Source organism: Sparus aurata, chromosome 7 (genome assembly GCF_900880675.1).
Source record: "Sparus aurata chromosome 7, fSpaAur1.1, whole genome shotgun sequence".
Classification (NCBI taxonomy): Eukaryota; Metazoa; Chordata; class Actinopteri; order Spariformes; family Sparidae; genus Sparus; species Sparus aurata.
Window position 1 is genome coordinate 11,436,455 of NC_044193.1, and position 20,375 is coordinate 11,456,829.

The following is a 20,375-nucleotide window of genomic DNA, read 5'->3' on the forward strand; positions in this document are numbered from 1 at the left end:
CCCGACTTTCCATCCGCATGTGGGTGAGTAGATAATTTTGGAAATTTGGTGAACTTATTCTTTAATGGTGAATGGGTGTGGTCTGATGGCCCAGCCGTCTGGGGCACTTTCCATGGAACCACGTAGCTTTAAGGTCCCGATTTAAATCAGTCAGGCAGCTTTGGTGCATGTTTACCCTCCTTCCTCCCATATTTTCTGTCACTTTCTGCTCTTACCTATTCAAAAAAGCCAGTGAATATTGTGTCACTGGATGCGCCGCGCCCCTGTCAAACGCTGAAACACACTGCACGCTGGCAGCCTGCACATGTTAACTCACATCTAGCACGATTTAGGTGAAGGCATGCATTGTGATAAGTGGAAAGAATGTTAATTTAGCAGGCACTGCACACGCACACACACACATGGACATGCCAATGCATGCCATGTTGAGCATTCTATCCATCTTGTTATTAAATCATATCCTGTTGTGCTTGTTTAGACACTTCCTCAACTCTTCAACCTACAAAAACAAATAATAGCCGGTCGTGTCTCCGTGAATTAGAACCATCTGTGTTTTCTGCCAGTTAGTGCGGCAATAATTGCTCTTCTTTGCTTTGACAGGCTCTCGCACAGAACAGTGGGGTTTCCACCCACACTTCCCACTGAAGGCAAACTTCACATGAACTAGAAACGGGGAACTAAAAGGGTTCTCCATCTGGTGTGACCCACACATGAGTAAATCATCTTGGTGAACATCAGCTTTTTCGGAAAGAGTGACAAAAATACTTTTTAAGTGCAGTCGGCTACCCTTCAGCACCGGAAGCCTGAGTTCTTCTCCCTGTCGCTGAATATCATCTGATAATCTGCAAAACAAAACAACTGAAGCTGAGGGAGTGCAGAAATTCAAACAGGGAAGATAAACTCACTTGTTATGTAGGTAGAAGAGTGCAACAGATAACAGGCCGTGTCAGTGTTCGGTCATTTTCTGTGCGATGTGTGTTAAACAGGAGCCCTGGGTTGTGACAAAAGGCTGATGAATGGTGCGTGGATTAATTCATTCCTTGGTATCCCTTCTGTTCACATGCTCTCAGTATCGCCTTTGTGCTGCCCTGGCCCTTTCTATATGTCTGCTTGGGAAAGCAGAGGAAGCCCATATTGTGCCAGGAGGCGTGTGAAAAGAGTCATGCGGAGATCACTTGACAGACGAAAAACTGATCTAACTATACCAATTAGAAAAATGTGTAAATATGCGCACACATTAATGCGTGTTTGTTTATTTGCGCGTTTGTGTTTGCATATGCCACTCGGATTGTTTGTGTAAATATGCGGTATTGCCAGTGTTTGTGTGTGTGTGCATGTGTGTGTGTTTTTGTATGTGTGGACGCTGACAGTGGCTGAATATTGATGAGAGGCCCTCCCACACCCCTTTCCCATGACTGCTGGGACTGGGTGGCACTGCAGCGTGGCACTGCACCTCAGGCAGAGAAAGAACAGCACTGTGCTTGTGTTTCAAATGCAAAACCCCCTTCTGGCGAGAGAAAGAGAGCAACACTGAACGTGTCCGAGTCTGACAGCTCTCCCATAGGCACTGCAGCAGGTTTAAACATGCTGCTCCTTCAGACTCAGACGTCTGTGATCCAGCTTTAAAACACTGGAAATTCACTTCCACCGTTGCGTCATACTTCTCCCAAACTCAGAATTCGGTCCGTGAGTCACTCAATTGACCATAACGGCGCATTTGCTCAAGCAGTCTAAGTGCAATTGTATCTTCTGTAATGCTTCCATGACCTTGATGAGTCGAATAGTGCAACATTTCCTTTCCCTCACTAGACACAAGACAAGAGGAGAGACCCCTTCTTCTCATATTTATTTAAACAAAGCATGTGTATAAACTCATGTGGTCATACAACATTGCAGCAGCCCCTCCCCGCTGAAAAACCGACCAATCGCACGCTGCTCTCCGAGGCTTCCATTTGAAGCTTCAGTAGTACGGTAGTGTTGCCCAGCAACCAGAATCGGCACATTTCTGGGAGGTCCTGTGTGGATGGCAGCAGCTGTAAGAGGCAGAGGGAGACAGAGAGAGCAAGAGGGAGAGGATCCGGAGAAGGGGGGACAGAGATAGAAGGAGAGAAGGTTCAGGATTCCATCGGAAGGAACGAGAGAAAAGCAGGAGAAGGATGGCTGAGAAGAGAGAGTCACGCTGAGAGTGAGAGCAGAGATCCAGCCTCATTAGAAAGTTTGTTCTAGCAGCGGAGGAGGAGGAGACAGAAGAGGAGGCCGTTGATGATCCTCAGTGAGCCTGTGCCTGTTCTAACAGGGATGAGCGAGTTTTGGAGGTTTCCTCCCCGTATCCACGCTCCTTCACATTCCGCTACCTGTGCCTGCTGGAGCGGTGCAGAGCTCCGGCTGTAGCCATCATGTCTCAGAGGATCCTGGGCTGACGCACTGTGTTAGGGGACCGGCACAGAGGACAGATTGACTGACCTGGATAGGAGCTAAAACAGAATCAAAGCAGCCAAACTAGAGCTTATTTTGGGAAGGTGGATCCCAAACAGTAACACTGGATCCAAAATCAACCCCATAGCGGGTTCCTAGAAGGCCTGGCTTTTTGGGGCTGGTGATGACTGAGACAGGTCCAGGAGTGATGCGGTTGTTCTGGGCGGGTTAAAGCCACTCAGGCGGTCATCCAGTGGCAGCGCGAGGCTGGAGCTCCAGAGGAGGACAGATCTGACGTCCGTGCCAGGGATTCTCTGGCTGAAGAAATGAGCAGGGTCCTGCGCTCGTGGTGCCTTTTAATGTTGTCGGATCCCACTGCTGTTCTGCCCTGTTGATTGTCCGAGCTGAGGATGTGGAAGTTCAAAGCGTTCTGCCTGGATTACTGGCATGTGCTGTGTCTGCACCCTCACAACAACTTTTACAAGAGGTATGTTTAAAAATGGCTGAATCCTGTAGTCATGACTGTGTGAGATCATCTCCCGTACTTCTTGTGCTTCACTTTTTTGGACAACTCCGTAATTTTCCGTTAGTGAGTGCCGTGCGCTTGTTGATGTTGCTGCTTGTGTTGAAGTGCTCTCAACATTAAGCCAATCAATATGTTTTAAAACAGACTCTGGCATGGCTGATTGATAGAGAAACTGTTGTGGTGCTCAGCTCCGCACGTCGACTGAGCGAGGCATTACTCAGGGGCGTGTGAGCTGGCTGAACCATTATCGATTTCTCTGAGCGAACCAGGTTACGGCTGTTATTTTGTAGGAGCACTTGGTTAAGTAACTTGGCACTCGGGCTGATCTTGTTTGTGTCGGTTGTCTGTTCAGAAGCTGGCACCGCTGAAGAGAACATGACGAGCCGGCTCTGACTGAATTCATTCATTCCTATCCCACTGGGACCTCTCCTCATTCGCCTTTCACCTACTGCATCATCCACGCCTGATTACCAAGTCTAGATTTGCAGCTCGCATCAAGGTTGACGAAGAAATCAATTTTTTTTTTGGATGAATCTATAATGTGATTTGGGATTTCCTTCTTCTTTCACCACAACATGTCGGTCATGTCACCAGATTAGATTTAAAGTCTTTTGGTGACACCTCGAGCTAAAAATCACGGCAGTGGATCCAAGGATGCGAGTTGTTTGATAGCTTGCATGATGTACCTTTTTCTTTATATGTAACATATTAGATTAGGTTTTGCCGCATGTATTCTCTTTTTTTTCACAGCTCCCAGGTATATTAAAAAGGTGCAAACTCTTCTCTCGCACTCAGTGTAAATTATGCAACCCATCCCCCCGCTGCTGTGTAGAGACCTCCAAAATAAACCTTTCGCTGCCTTCATGACACATATATCTGATGCTCCACATTCCATACTGCTCCTTCAAACTGAGATGCATATTTTTGAAGATCTTGTTGAAGATGCAAAGGGAAAAAAAATACAGAAATGGATAGATGTTCCATGGCAGTCAAGGTGCTCTTCACTTTTAGCCCAATCAGCCTCACGCTCTGTGATCTCGCGCGTTTCAGGCAGCAATTTCAGCTTCAAAGGATAATTTAGCAGTCGCACGGACAGACCTACAGTAATTTTTTTTCGTCTAGGTTTCCTCCTGCTACACCAGCGAGATCCAACCGGCTGTGTATGCAACAGCGGTTTCCATCGCACACGCCCCGCCGTGCAGATGTTTGATGTCTGAATCAGAGGCGAGCTCCGGCGTGGAAACACCGATCCAGTACCTGTGAAATCCAGGGGCTACCCGCCTTCTGTCACATCTCTACATGCTAATGCCTTCACACGTATATAAACTCACAGTCTGTCATCAGCATTAGTATTCTGAAGGTGAGATTACAGTATGCCCGTGATTCATTAATAATGCATCGCCGATTTAGTTGGCAACCCGTCTTTGAACGTGGGCTTCGGGACCCCCCCCCCCCCCCGCCCAGCTGGAGGTGCTACTTCAATACCGAACGATATTATAGTCATCTCGTCTCGTTTTTTAATTTGTGGTCTCGTGTGCAGCATTTTAAATCAGACTTCAAAAGCGGTGTGGTCGACTTAGTTGTAAATAATTAACCAAATCCTTCGCAAACTGCTGCTAATGGCTGATCTCAGCCTGTGACTCACGGAGCTTTGGAATTATTTAGAACGATTGTCGATTCTATTTTTATTTGTTTTTTTTCTCCGCACACAGTGAATAACTCATTATGTGTCTGATCCTGCAGGGTTACTGGAATATCCTGGTCACTGGGCGTAACTTCATTACATTTGCTTGGCCTCTGCTGTAACATAGTCGGATTGTATCCCAGGACTGAGACCGTGTTGTTAAAGCGAGGTCAGTGTAGTAACTCAGAACAGCCTCTCCCAGCTGCTGAACTGGGGCTCACCCTCCCTCCTGCGCGGCCTTCCCATTGAGAGCAGTGTGATTGTTGGACACGGGCCCAAGTATTACCATACACACAGGGACCGAGAGCTCTCCCATACTCTTTCTATCTCCCCATCTATCACTCTGATTCCCTCTCCCTCTCTCTCTCTTCCTCCCTGGAGTAACTTCCACAGAAACACAAGCGCACATCAGACACACACAACGCAGGCCCTGCCCATCACCGTTGGGGAGCACCAGATGAGTTAAAGATCACATTTGGAAACGGCTCAAAAAAAAGGAACAAAAAAAGGAAGGGGGGTGTCTGCTAGAGAGGAGAAAAAGAGGACTGGTGTGTGCTTCGTTGTGGGTGGAGAGCTTTTGTTCAGAAGAGGGATGATTTTCCTCTGCTATACTCTGTGTACTGGGCCTTTACCTTACTTGGTCATCAGGCAGCCTCTGCTAGAGCGGCAACTCTGAGCCCAACATAAACCAGGGCTGGGAGAAGGAACTTTTTCGAAAAAAACGAGGCACAGACAAAGTAACTTTAGCAGCGAAAAAGAATGAATTTCTCTGCGGGTTCTCTATGGAAAGTGAAGGATGTGGGGTGTAATTTGTGGTCGAGGAGGGAGTGAGCACAGACTGTACTCTTTGTGGCTCTTTTAGGGGGAGTTACTGCAGTTGTGTTTTTCTTTTCTTTTTTTTTTAAACTTTGTTTTAACTTCCTCCCGGTGCCATGTGCATTTTTTTCGGGCATGTCTCATACCTCCGCTGATGTCACTGCCGTATGGGACACGATGTGGAAGTACTGCATTACCAGCCGAACTATAAGGTAGGAGACCATCTTGCATTGACCGGCGTGGATGGCAGAGGCCCCGCAGCGTGTAAAGTGGCGGTTGTCTTTTTCCGACCGACCGCAGCAGCCTGTGCAGATATTTCTGACGTCTGACTGATCAAATAACATTCCTGTCTATATGCTCGAGCTCGGTGGTTTCCCTTTTCCAGAACCACGGAAATATATTATCACTGGCACACAGCTGGGAAAAGGCAAAGAGAGGGAACAGAAAAGACATTTTCAAGGTCTTTTAAGGCAGTCTACTTTATCAAGGACATGTCTTTGATAAAAAAAAGAGACTTAGGAATAATCTGGCCATTCTTTTATCATCTCTTTTTAAGCCTTATTATCACTTAACTTTGTCCGACCATAAAGCAGGACTGTCCTCTGACATACAGGATTCAAATCTCTCTCTGAATGAACACAGAGATTACCATTATTCTGTATAACATAAAAAGATTTTCCTCATGAATCTTATTATTCAAAGTCCACAGGGATGGACTCATGTGTTTAAGTGTCTTCCATTGTACCTTTCTGTCACAGTCGCCCTGTGGTTGTAGTCATGCAGCCTGTAGGGAAACTCAGAGGTACTTCTGTTATTCACACAATGGTGACTTCTCCAAACACACAGGCCTTTCATTATCGCCCGTTTCCTATTTCTCTGCGCTGAAATTAAATTTTGCTGTTGTTCCTGTGGCAGACTGTCTTTGCCTGTTTGTAATTTGCTCAGTTTATTTTTATTTCTCTTTTTTTCTGGCTGGCTAAGCAAATATACAAGAAGGTCACCGTATCAGTCGCTCGCTCAAATTGCCAGCAAATACATACGACATATACCGGTAGTTTTCCCCTTTTTTAAAAGTTCAAAGGGTTACATCCCAGTACATCTACACAAAAATATAACAGCTTATTTCAGGAAAGAGGAAAGAGAAAAAAAAAATGCAGAAAGACGAAAACAAACAAACAAGTCCAGTCTATTTAAATAGCACCTTTCACACGACAGGAGTGCATTAAAAGGTGTGAGTTAGATGGCACACGTTCATTCACACACCTACATGTACCTCATATATAGGGATATAGGATATAGATGTAGCACATAGTAATACTTTGGTTTATACAGACACAAAGAAAAATGAATTATTCTCACACAAATATCAGAAAACAGCCCAGCACCATTTTCATCACACTCACATTGTCACCAATCAGACAAAAACACCCGCTGATACACACACCCAGCTGAGTGTTTGTGTAACGAGGCTGGTGAAAATGGCTTACTCCGTCGTCATACTCCCTCCTCTCATCGGATTGATATAATTGAGAATAAGAGAGCTACACTGTGAGTTCAACATAAAAGTCTAAATCAAATGTCATTTCAGGTTATCGAAACTAAATTGAGAATCACTCGCAACTTCTGTCATTACCTCTTCCAAGGAGGTTATGTTTTGCCTGGGTCAGCTGGTCGGTTGGTTGGTTTGTCAACACGATTACACAAAAACTACAGAACGGATTTCCACAAACTTCGATGGAGGATGTGTCTCAGCCCAGAACAGACCCCCTTAACTTTAGTAGTGGATCTGGATAAAGGGACAGATCCAGGAGTTTTCTTTCTCACTTTCTTTGACATTGCAAGATAGATGCAGCGTTTAACAGCATTTTTGTTAATTTCTCAGGGAACGATGCATGGTTCAGGGATCTGGCATATTTAAATGGCTGGTATGGATGAGTGAGCACATTGATGGAAATCCATGTAAAAATCCGGATTTGAATATGTTTAATGTGATAATGGATTAGGCTTGATTGAATCAAAGGGGACTGTTGGGGCCTTGGCGGAGGTAGTGCTGTTCTAGTTTCATTGTATATATTTTGACTTCATTGTTTACTTTGTTATACTAATAGAGCAAAAAACATCATTTTCTGAATAAATACATATAAAATTGGGTTATTTTTTATGATAATTTTTGTGGATTTTACACTCTGATTGGCCCGTTGCCAGATTGGGACAGACAGCAGCTCCTCCTTCCTCGTCCAGTCTTTAAATTCTCTCCTTACTTTGTCGTCCATCCTTTTTTTTCTTTTGTCCCACTCCTTTCCCATTTTGCTTGACGGAACATGGGGGAAGAAAAGAAAACAAACACACAAACGCTCTATGAACATCCTGAATGCTAACGCTAACCTGCTAAATATCCCAGACGTTAAAGTAACGAGGCGATTCATCCCGCAGCTTTGACACCGTAGACACCGGGGTGCATCTGATCTCGCTCTGGTTCTGTGTCAGAGAGTACGACGAGAGCATTACTTATTTAATGTGCGTGGATCTGGAGCCTGTCACTCGCGCCTCCTCGTCCCACAGTGGGGTATCCGTGCCACGGAGTAGAGGAGGACGAAGCTCTGCAGAGTCTCATCTGAATGGAACCGGGATGTTAAACACCTCCTGACAGAGCTGAACTGCTTCATAATAGGTAAATGGCTCCAACAGGACTTGTCTCTGGGGACATTACCACAAATTGGTGTTGGCCTGACCTGGATCCGGAGAGTAGGTGACTCAACTTTCGCGCTAGTAGATATAAATGAGAGCAGGCACTGACCCTTTCGTTGGTCCCCTGCTTTGGTACGCTGGCTTTGTGTCAAAGTGAGGTCTTTTTTTCTGTTGGGGGGGGGGGGGATGTGAGAGGAACTTCTTGTAATGGAAAAGTAGCGACCGGCCAAAGCGAGCTTGCAAGTTCCACTGTGGTGGGAGAAAAAAATAATACTCTCAGGGGTGGAAAAGCTTAGACGTGTCTAGGATGGAAGCTGTATTTCTGGTCAGAAATGTCAGGACGATAGAGACGTGAAGGGGCTGTTATGGCCGTTTTAATATGCAGTTAGCCAGAACAGAAAAAGCCAACTGTTTTCTTTTTTCTTGCCTCGCGGATTCAGCGTTGAATAGATTTAATTCTCAGTGTTTTCCTTTTCGTAATGATAGTGTTCATCTTCATACCAAGGTCGCACAAAACTGAGCCCAGATGTAGGTGTTCACAGTTGATTCAGCTTATTTCTGCTCACCTGTTTGTTTTTGTTTGTGCTGGTCATGAATGCTTATCCAGTGGAAAGCGGGTTTACACTGCAACAGTCCATATCATCAGGCTGTAGCCATGGGCCGGCTTGCACAGCGGGGTTCATCATTAAGGATGGGTTGTTTTTAACCAGCGCCCAAAGACCAGAAAAAGAGCCAGATATGTGTTTGTTGATTCGGTTTGCTCGAACTTCTAAAGGGCTAGTTATGCACAGGCATTTTCTGATCTGTGTTGCAGGCAGTGTCCACACCACTGAATAATTTACACTTGTGTCTCTCCCAGAGGGACATCAGCATTGTGTGGGAGGATCGTTTTTTTCCTCCTCTTTTTATTACCTTTAGTTTAGCTGGCTTGGCTACCTTATTTGCTGAAAGGACATCTGACTGTTACACTAACAAATAAGTTGCCATTAGGGGAAATGCTTGAGAATAAACTCCAGGTCTCTTCATCTACTGCTGTTCTCTGCTGCAGCGGGGTTGCAACATTAGGGGGGGAATATATTTGGGAGAACTGCCTCTGCTGCAGTATCTACAGCGCTCGCGGTGAGCCGTGCAGCTTTTGAAATGCTAATCATCTGAGGAAGCCAGTTTGTTTACTCTAATGCTCAAGAATGCCACCCTCCGGAGAGAGCGCTTCTCATGTCCGGGGTGTTTACCGAGGTGTCTGATGAGGAAAATGCATAGGTTGGGAAGAAAATGGTAATGTCTTCCTTTTGGTACACCCGATATATGATTAAAGAAGGGCCAAAATGTGTTGCCTGTGCAACACTCTGCTCTCTGAGATCAGTGGGGGACTGTCGAAGCTCAGAGGGAGGCACAGCCACCGTCTCTTTCTGTGGCGTTATCGCTGTTATTCTACTTTTGATGACATATTCCTTTGCTTGTCTTCGCAGCGGCAGCCTGGAGAATAATGAGGGTGTGTGCTGCATTAACTTATGTAATGGCGAGCGTGAGGGGGGGTTGGGATGGTGGAAGGGGGGCACTGAAGGCGGGGAGGAGAGAAGAGAAGAGTGATGAGCTCATGCTGCTGCACTGCAGCTCTTCTACACACAGTCTGCACCTTGTGGTCTTTAAGCTGCGAGAACATGCACAGATGCATATATGCAGTGTCAGTCTTATGCGTGATGCTGATTGATCCACGTAGATACGTGTGCACATGCTGCAGACTGAAACAGAAGAGCTCATTATTGTGGAATCACAATGGAGTGCTCTGCTGAAGAATCAGGAGGCTGGCATGCGTCGTCTTCAGATCGCAATCGCTGATCTCGCTCAGCGCTTTTCTGTGAATGAGAATTTGAGTGCGTACAGTCATTTACCTGAACCGCTGCAGGTACAGCTGTGAACAAGCTGGGCCTCCATGATTGCTGCTGTGACAAAGCAGACCCTCATTATCCAGAGCGTGTTGTGATTCATGTCAGAAATGAGCGAGGTGGGGTAGGGTCGGGGGACGGCAGGGAGGGGGGTTGATAATGGCACTACAGCACATCTACTCTATAAAACAGAGTGGTCCCTTTGGGGGCTTTTAGCTCTGTCTTGGCCTGCGATGAATGTGCTAATAAATGGATAAAATATTGCTTAGGGCAGGAGATGAAACATTAGAGCATCATTGTCCAAGATTTTTCAATGCTAATATGATAAGTGCATGAATCATTTCTAGCACAGGAAATACATCGTCTGTGGCTTTATTATTTAAGACTTTTTAAAAGCTGATTTAAACATTTTTTCTCTTATGCTAATATTTGATCATGGGCTGAATTATTTTGCATGCGTCACCTGGGCTCACGACTGTTGAAATTAGCACACGTCCCTGCATGAGAGTGAAATAACCATGCTGTCAGGGAGGCTGGGACTGTAGCTGGTAAACAGACATTAAAGTTAAATGTGTATCCTGCTTCGACTAATCGCTCAGAGCCTTGTGTAAATGCCGGTCTGTGCTTTTGCATGTACACAGACAGTGACATCTAGTAATGCTAAAGACAGTCCTTTTTAAAAAAAAAAAATTCTGTCAGCCTTAGCCGTTGCCTTGACAACTGGCCTCAGAGATCTGTGCACGTGCATGCAATTTTGATAAAATCCTGCTTTCAATCTATGATGCTCCATGTCCGCGGAGACCCATCTAAGGCGTGCATCACTCAGCTTCTCAGAGTCACATGACAATTTAGTATTTTGCCCTGTGACATCATTCACCAAGGCTCATTCATTCCAGTCTGTATTGATTTTTGATTTTTTTTTTTGCAATTAATCTGACACAGACAGTAAATCAGGCGTGCACAGGAGTTGAATTATTCAGAATCATCAGTGCCATCATTATCATATCGTTCTTATTTCAACTTACTGTCAGGTGTCAGGGCTTTTTTACTCACACAGGACACGGTTCCTTTATTAAAAAAATGCGGGGCCAGTCAAGGCTGGAATTGAAGCATCATTTCTGACAAACAAATCTGAGGGATGGAGCCTGTCTCCTCGCGCAGACCAGAACATGTCCGCCTGCAGCTTCAAATGAGCTCCCTCGGGAACTACGGGCTAAACTTCCTCTCCCTCCCTGTATGTAGGGCTGGCTCTCGCTCCTGTCTCCATGCACATTTTCTCCTTTTTTTTTTCTCTCCTAAAACAGTTACACTCCCACCGCTGCTCTACTTTTACGTCAAACTTGTTTCCTTCTCCCCTCTCTTGATGAAGACGAGTAGGAGTCTTTTGATCATATATCCCTAAACCTTACATCAGCCTCTGTGCACCGTTGGCTGTACGCTGGCTCCATCTGTTGGTCGAGACAGTCTAGGACAGAGATCGGCCTCCAGGTCTGAAAAAAACCTCTTGTGACCACTTGATATCGGACTTATGTTAATCTGGACAGTTGGACTGCATTTTTCATGAAGTAACAGACAAAGTTGTCCGTCAGATTCCAGTTGATCCGGGCATTCTGCTGCGGGGGAAGTCAAGGGCAGAGAGCTAAGTAATTAAACAATGGGAGATATTTTAAGTCAAATAAACGAGCAGCGCTTAATTCGACTCTGAGCCGTCCGTGAGCGGAGAGAAGACAAATTGAGGCAGATGGGGGCTCTTGCCTTGTCTGGAGTCCCGCAGAGGCTGCTGCAGCCTTGGAGCCTGTTTCTCTGGCTGTTTTCCCAGATAGACGCTTCAGAGATTCACTGCCAAGGTTTACTTAACAGTTCTGATATAATAATGATTTGACCGTGCAGCAAAAGTATGAAGAGTAATTTTTCAGTAGACTCGCATATCTGTGATTTCTGGCATGAAATATTCTTGCAGACTACATTAAAGTATTTTAGAGAGAGAGGCCGTCACGACACCAGGATTTTAAACCGTGCTGGTACAAAAAGAATCAGTTAACACAAAGCAACACAAGTATCGATACTTTTGACAATCTTTAAGGGGTAATACGCAGTTTTGGAGAAGAAATTTCAATTCAGAATCCTTATATTTACAGTATTTATAAGGTAATAATACAAACTCTGAAATATGTATTTTTTTATAGCTGAACAAACAAACAGAACAGTGTAAGAAGCTAGAAAAGGTGGCAGGGTCCGCCACATATAAACAAAGTAAACCGGTATGGATGTGTGTTGTCCTTTAAGGTCAGTTTGTTTATTCAGTTTATTCAGTCATTAAAACAAAGAATATGTTTATTTGGTTTGTTTAGGCATAAAAGAAATCAGTCGATGAAGATCTTTCTCTTCTGATTGAAATGTCTTCCGTAAAACTGCATATTGCACCTTTAACATCAAGAGAAAAATGATCTTATCCAAAGTCTAACTCTAACTCTTTATCTTCAACTTTGTAAATGCGTATTATTTTCCCAATTCCTCTTCAAACACTAAGGGTTTGCTAGATGACCTGTTATCTAACTCCATTTCGGATGGTGCTCGGGCTGTCTGAGGATGTGTTCTGGTTGAGAGCTCAGATTTCCCCTTCGGCACCACCATGTGTCCTGGAGAGGGGGGGGGGGGGGGGGGGAGAGAGAAAAAAAACAACAATCGGTGACCTTGCAGAGCTGCAACACACAGACTCTGCACATGTCCCCGCTGAACCACAGACATCAACACGGCAGCTGAATAAATGACCACGGAGAGAGAGAGAGGGGTGTAGAGGCACGTCAGGAGAGGAGAGGGGAGGGCGAGAACCAGAGGACAGCTGATGGTGGAAAGATAGACTAATGAAAGAAGGAGAGAGATTCAAAGAAAGAGCGAGACACAGCTGAGTGAGGGCTGATAAGCGAGGCAGGGGGGAGGGTGCTCCGTGTGAGGAGAGAGCCTCCTCTTTTCATTGACGTTTTGGGTGGAATGTGCTGATTAGTGGAGGGTAAATCAGTCAGATGGAAGTTCCCCAGTCTCTCGACTCTCCGGCGTTCCAGTAACCACGGTCGCCTTGCGTTTTCTGTAAAAAAAAAAAAAAGCAATTTGTCATCAAAACCCCGGATCCTGTTTCTTATTGTAGAGGGCCGACTCGGGAGACAGATGTGTGGAGGTAGGTGGGCTCCGGTCTGAAGGTGTGTGTGCGTGATGTCTCTGGCTGGGAAGCTCAGGTTCATACAGGAAGACGGCAGCTGCAGACGTTGTCAGACGCCGCAGGTGTGAGGTGGCGCAGGGAATTAATTACCAGCAGTTTATGTCATTAATCAAGAAAAACTGCCAATCATCCTCCGTCGTCAGCGTCTTGATTATGAGGATTTTCTCCTTTTCTCTGCTCTCTCTGTTTATACCTGTGTGTTTATTTTTTTTAAGACAGCTGGTGGGATTTAACAAGCGGGTAATCTTGACATTTGCACTATTTTCTGACATATTATGGACTCGGGCTGCACAGTATAATTTCTTTCAGCATCAACATTGCATGAATAATTGTCACGGCGCAGGATGTGCAAATTTCAAGTGGGGCAAATTAACTCAGACACAAGTTTCTTATTTTCCAAGGCTCGTCTACAAGAAAACATTTGTCAGATGTAACATAATTCAGTCCAATTTAAGGGTTCTGTGATACACGTGTGTTTTTCATTTCTTATGGATAACATGCAGGTTCTTTTTGCACAGCGAGCCACTATAATTATTGATCAATTTTACCTAACAAACCAGGGCCTGTTTTGGTTGTTTTATAATAAAAAAAATGCACTCCCCTACAAAATCCCCTCCAGCATTATAGAATGATTGATTCTTCCCAAATGAATCTATTAAAGTTATCTGGAGAAATTACAATTCCTGTGTTTTTTCCAATAAAGACTTAACAATTGCTCAGTTAATCTGAAAAAAATAATCAAATGATTAGTTTCAGCCCCGTGCGAGAGATGAATGCAATGAAAAGGATAGTAAACGTGTGAGTGTGTTTGTGTAAAAAGTGTGTAACATAGAGCTGTTGTGCACCGGGGGAGCCGCCGCCACTGCCACCGCTGCTCTGTAGTCTGATGTCACACTCACGCTGATGCACGGTGCCAGGAGGGAGGGAGGGAGGGAGGGAGGGTTCTGTTCATTCGTGTCTCTTCCTGAAAGTCTTCATCAACATGCATCGTCTTTTTGGCCCTTTAGCCATCAGCTTCTCTCTGATTTATGTGCCTCGAGCCCACCCCCCGCCCCACTCCTTATCCTGCCATCTTCCTGACTCACATCACATTCCTGCCGATTGTCCCGCTCATGTCAAGCATCCTGTTGACATCTTTTTAGTGAAACCTATAGCAGGACCTCTGACGATTCCCCGATTGTCCACGATGAGGTTGTGTGTGCGCAGTCCGCTCGGACCTGCTCTCATTAGACCTGCTGACAGGACGGATGGCTTGGCTCGGACATCATTAAAGCCTATTAGATGCACGGAGCGTGAGACAGCTTCTCCCTCATCAATCATGCTGTACATGAGTGTGGTCGGTGAGAATGGTGAGAATACAGAGCGGCTCTGTGTGTCACGTGCAACCTCGACCCTTCATCCCTGTCCTCCCCTCAGTCCATTTCTGTCATCCCCCATCTCCTCCTCCTCTGCCCCCTGTTTACACTCCATCTAGTCACATGTGTTGTTATCTTGTCGTCCCGGTGCGGTTACATTTTGCGGCACGGCAAATGCAAGACAGAACTCCCCCCTGGGATCATTAAGGCACAGGGCAGCAACCATGAATCTCAATTGCCTTTTTATTACACAGGATTCCTTGGTGTTTCATCATTAAATGCAAAGCAATCGCAAAAAGTGTGAACTGGCTTTTTCTGCTGCTCATTATTCTGTCCTGTTGAAATAAGGCCTCAAAGCTGCTTAAATGCGACACTGAAGAGCGAGCATCTCCCGGAAAGCATCCCAGCCTTGTGCCGAACAGATGTTGTGGCTTGAACAGAAGGCCCAGCTGACAGTAAAGTGGACCGCTCTCACTCACACTGGTCCTCCTGCGCTGCTCAATGCGGTGATGACGCCTGAGTTCTTAGTGCTCAATTCCAAAAAACACGAACTGATTATAAAAGGGGAAAGTATCTCATCCTGTTATCGCTGCTGACTCATGGTGTCCCTCCCTCGGAAACCGTCCCTCCCAGCTGTCGCTGCAAAATCTTTGTAGCATGCTGCGCAATCTACTGGTTAAAGGTTTAAGTGAGGCAATCGACCTTATTTACACAGTGGACTTGTTGAACAGCCAGGATGGGAAATTACTGGAAGGCCGATGTTGTCGAACCGAACTGTGTTCCTCCGATAGACTCTATTGCAAACATTAACGGGATCTGCTTTTGCAGGGAGGTTTGGAGGTCGTTAACTTGTAGTCAGATTGGGCTGGTTGCTCCGGCTGGATGTTAAAAAAGTTGGGCGGGAGCCAGCTACGACCGGCCTTAAACAAGCAGAGCTCTATCAATACTGGATTAGTGTTGCCCTCATAACCACTTTCTTTTGCATTTTGTCCTGTAAAAGAAAGAAAAGTTTTCATATTTTGGAAAACATATATGGCAATACAAGCACTACAACAATATTTAGATCTGTCTCACCGTCTTAAACCATGACTAGGTTCAGCTGCATCCAGCGGAGACGATCTGCAGGCACACTGACACGTCCTAACACAGCGATAGCCCCTGCCAATCATCTTGCTGTGGTTAAAATCATACTTTTATGGCCCGAACCATAGATTAAACATGAACGCTGAGCTGAAGAAACAACAACATTAGAGAGTCGGCGTTCAATTAAGTGAAGAAGAAGACTTCAATCTCCAAAAATACAGGTAGCGATTCAATAATATATTATCTAGATGAACAAATTGGTGATCAGTAATTCAATCATTGTTTTTGGGCCATATCCTGCAGCCCTACTCACTTAATAGTTTTAGATTCTGTAAACAACAAAGTAATAGTTGACTGAAAGCTGCTGTGTTTCTGTATTAACAATGGAGCTAATGAAAATGTGAAAGGGGCTGCTCCAAGAGATGAACCCACACATAATTATCTCACAGATAATTATCTCCCGAATGCAGTCCCTCTCAGCTTTTCATCCTCTCTCAGCTCATGCTTTTATGGCTTCTACCGTCTTATATCACACTCGCTGCTCTCATCAGCACCGTTTCCAGCTGCAGCAGGCAGCTCTTTTCAATGAAAATCACCAAAAACCTCACCAGCACCAAACGGCAGGCAGACAAACAGTGTGTGAATGTTGGACTTGCATTCACCTGATGGTCGGAAACATTACTCCAAATTAACTAAATGCTGCTCTTACCTGCTAGACGTAAAGACCATATCAATTCTGCCCCCAAGTCCCTGAAAACATCACTTCATACAGGTTTGATAACTGAGAACTAAACTCTAAAAGACATGTGAGATATATTACATGTTGTATTCAGCTGAATTAGTACCTGAATGTCTCATGAACTACCTCGTTGTTGATTTAGAGACAGTGAGGAGAGATTCAATAGATCTTCATTAGATTGTCCTCACTGGGAACACTGGGCAACAATGTAAAAACCAGCGAATCAGATATTTGAAATGCACCTGTATGGGTGCATATAGGCCTCCCTGATGTAAACCCAACACTGCAGATGTGGGAATGTCCACCGCTCATAATCTGAGGTGGACCAGAGGTAAAACAATGTAGACAAAAAAAAAAATCCTTTTCCCGCAAAAATCCAAGACCACCAAGTGCACTCCCAGAATCCAAACTGTAACCGTACTGTAGGAGCGACTTCAGGGAAATCGACTCCACCAACAGAGACAAACATTCTCACATGGCCCGTGTTGATTTTTGCGTCGGGCGGAGATTACAGTGTGGGCGTGAGAATCGCTCTCCGCTGATACAGCCTCCTGCTTCTGACGGGCACCTGAGGCTGCGAGGAGGTTCAGTTGATTACGATGACAGAATTAGGCCTCAAACTCCAAACAGTCAAATTAAAAAACGCATCGGTCTCCCGGCTGCTGCGCCCGCCAGGAGTTTGTCGGATCACAGAAAATGGGAGGCAGAGAAACATCCTCTCCTCGCCGCTGATGTTTCCACATCCTTGTCTGAGCCTGTTTATTCTGGAAGTGTGTCTCATGGAAAAACCAAGCATTAGTCATGCTTTAGAGAAAAAGGATTTAACCCTTTTAATCACCCTTTGTAGAAACTGATGTATCTTTACATGATTACAAACGCGACGAGGCGGGTCAACTGCATGGAGGACTGGTTTGTTATACTGCGGGCTTATAGAGCCACCACAGGGGTCTCTAATAAGTAATTGAGTGTCAGCAGATCGATGTGTCTTGCGGCCTTCGGAGACCTGCGCTGCGCTATTAGGCAATAAAACAGTAGGTTTTATGGAGCGTACATCAAACCCTCCAAGGATACCGCCAAGGCTGCAGACAAATGTGCCCTATCTCTGAAATCCATTCCTCTGTAATGACAAGAATTTGTCTTTTTTTTTTCTTTCTTTTTTTTTTTATTACGAGACTCCTCTAATCTGCGCCGGTGTGTTGCAAGCTTTGTGTTAATGTTGATGTACGACAAGGGCGGCCGGCTCTTCTCTAGCTCGCCCCTGTAGGCCTGTCGTCATTATTGACTTCCAATGCGAGCTAGAACCCGTCCAATAAGCTTCCGTTGTGTGTGAATTAAATGGGAAAGCCAAACGACGTTAGCCGCTGTCAGGTAGTTTGTCATAGAGACGGTGAATTAATCCTCAAGCCCCTGCGCAGCCTCCTTCTTGCTAATGCCTTGGCAGTGTCTCAAGTGGAGGTCATGGGAGGCATTGAGAGAAATGAAACAATAAACACGCCGCTGTGCAACCCCTCCTGAAGGGGCTGTTATCATGAATTTGAGTCTGCTTGTTATTCTCAGAACGTCTCCGTCTATCTGTAAAGCTAGGAATCACGTCCTGCCTGAATTGGGGGGGGGGGGCATATGTTGAAATGTAAGATCTGCTGACTTGCGCCCGGCAGATCTTGTGGAAATGTGGTGTGAATGGAACTTGCACACTCAGGATATCTTGTTCCACTGGAATATGTCAACATAAATCCGCCCCTCAGCACAAAAGGTTTCCTCGGCTTCCTCTCGCATTCCCCGAGCAAAAAAGGAACGTGGATTGAGGATGGCTCCTTTATCTCACTGCTTTTGTTCTGTGATTGATTGCTTCCCGGTTGTCTGCGTTACTTTGAAAAACATAAAGAATTGACCAGTTAGTACAATTTTTTTCTTCCTTTTTTCTTCTTGTTTTGGATCATTTTCAACCCTCCTGGTACCTCGACGTGCACGTCTGACGGAGACATAAGCGAGAGAGAGAATCATCAATTATTTCAGTTTTAATTCGACTCCCATTGTTGGGGTGTTTTCAGCTGTGGCTTTCAATTAATATTTTAGCACCCCTGATTAAGTTTTCATTGCGGCTGGGTGGAGTTCTTATCACCTGTAAGCTGATCCTTTGTTCGGTCTGTTGATGACCTGGACTGGAGTGGAGGCTGTTTTATGCTCGGATGTGAAGATTTGTTTTGTTTTTTTTGAGGGGGGGGGGGGACATCAGGGTTTCCTTTTGACAAATGGGATCCTGACGCAGCATTTTCACTCTTTCATAATTCCTCAAACCTCCTGCTACGAGGGGCCAAAGGTTCATAAAAAAGTTTTGACATGATGATGATAAAGTAGAATCTGTTAAGATTTGCCTGTCAGTGCTGTAAAGTATGGAACACTACATTAGGCTAGATTCTACTTTATTGTCATTGCACAGAAGAATTGAGACATAGAAATGTAGTTTAGCATCTAACAAGATGTGCTACTTCAGGATAGTGCACATACGTATAGAGATATATAACAATAACAGCAGAGGTGGCAACTGTACACACACTAGAAGTACTTATTCAGCTTCTTTTCTCAAGTAAAATAAAGAAAGTACATGCTCTGAAATGAATTTGGAGTATAAAAGTAAAACGTTTCCCTCATTCATATTTCCTCTATTTCTCAAGGGCTTTTTTCTACCAGCCATCCCTGTGCATTGTTCACCGAACCTCACGTCATATTAATATAATTCACAGGCTAATAAACTTAAAGCTGGAATCAGTGGGATGTGTCTGAGCTGTCAGAGAAGATAGTCGATTGTTGAGTCAGGATGTCAAATGCTGACATTAGAGGTTGGTAAAGTCTCGGAAATAAAACAATTAAAGCAAAAGTAATGAGCCTGTTTGGAACAATGGAGTATGGATGTACAGATATGCGTGTTCAGATGTAGGGCGTAAAAGTAATAAGTTGTCAGAAAAAGAAGTACTCGAGTAAAATACAGATAGCAGAAAAATCTACTTAAGTCTATTAAAAACAAATAGTTACTCCCCACCGTCTAAGTAACAGTCAGGTGTATGATGACCCTACGATACACTGCATACACAGTGTGTGCAGCAGTTACAAGTTAGATATGGATGCCCTTTAGAGCAGATATATACAGTATGGACAGTAGTATAAATATTAATACACTATAGGGCAGCCATATACAGTATGAGAGCATAAATAGTGCAGGTGAGTGTACGTGCAGGGCCTGCGTTGGTATTTTTGCTTCCTGTGATGTCTTTCCTCGGTGTATCTTCAAATGCTCCACATCCCTTAAATATGTACCTAAATACAAAGATAAGTGTATATATAAGTAATAAGTAGTCATACATTTTTCAAGAAATACGAAACTATCATCAAATTCGACTTAGATTCACACACAAGACGTATCGATTTAAAACAAGTATATTTTTTAGGTTTGGGATATGATCATTTTTATCAGCAAAGGTGTTTTCATTAAAATGCTTCACATCTCTAAAAATCTGTACGATTTGAGCTGTGTCGTAAAGAATTAAACGTGCTTCTTTACTCTTCTGGCATCACCTCACGTTCATTCTCTCCACGTTTTGTCAGGACATGTGATGTAATGTAACAGCGTCATTAGCAAAAGACAGGGCCTTTAACTTTCTGCTTCAAAAAGAGGGAACGCTCTTGTACACAACGACCTCCTTGCGGCCGGTTCAGGGCCACCCACTGAAGGTCAGTTTTCACAGGGTTAACCTGTGTAGTCTGATATGTTTGCTATGTTTAAGTTGATTAAATGTCTCGGCTCGCGGCAGAACTGAGCTCCAAGACGAGGTTTCTCTTTACAGCAGGGGGGGCTCCACCGCGGCACATCCGTATTAGAATACATGATGTGAATATTTCATCTTTGGGGCGACTTAACAGTATTTGCGCAGCAGATCATGATACTCATTAGCTGCCTTCACTTTACCC

At 44.7% G+C, this 20,375-nt stretch overlaps 1 protein-coding gene across 6 annotated transcripts in view; it reads left to right on the forward strand.

The window, feature by feature from the left end:
* The window catches only part of LOC115584676 (IQ motif and SEC7 domain-containing protein 1-like), a 105,681-nt gene that overhangs the window by 55,653 nt on the left and 29,653 nt on the right, over positions 1–20,375 (forward strand). Inside the window, exon 1 of one of the 6 annotated variants that reach the window (XM_030422258.1) lies at positions 1,974–2,902. The exons of 4 other annotated variants lie outside the window; for them this stretch is intronic. In XM_030422258.1, coding sequence (XP_030278118.1) covers positions 2,826–2,902 — 77 coding nt within the window. In that variant the 5' untranslated portion in view covers positions 1,974–2,825. Of the gene's footprint in view, positions 1–1,973; positions 2,903–5,546; positions 5,654–20,375 lie in introns of those variants that run through there. One more of the 6 variants, XM_030422259.1, reaches the window with a different exon arrangement.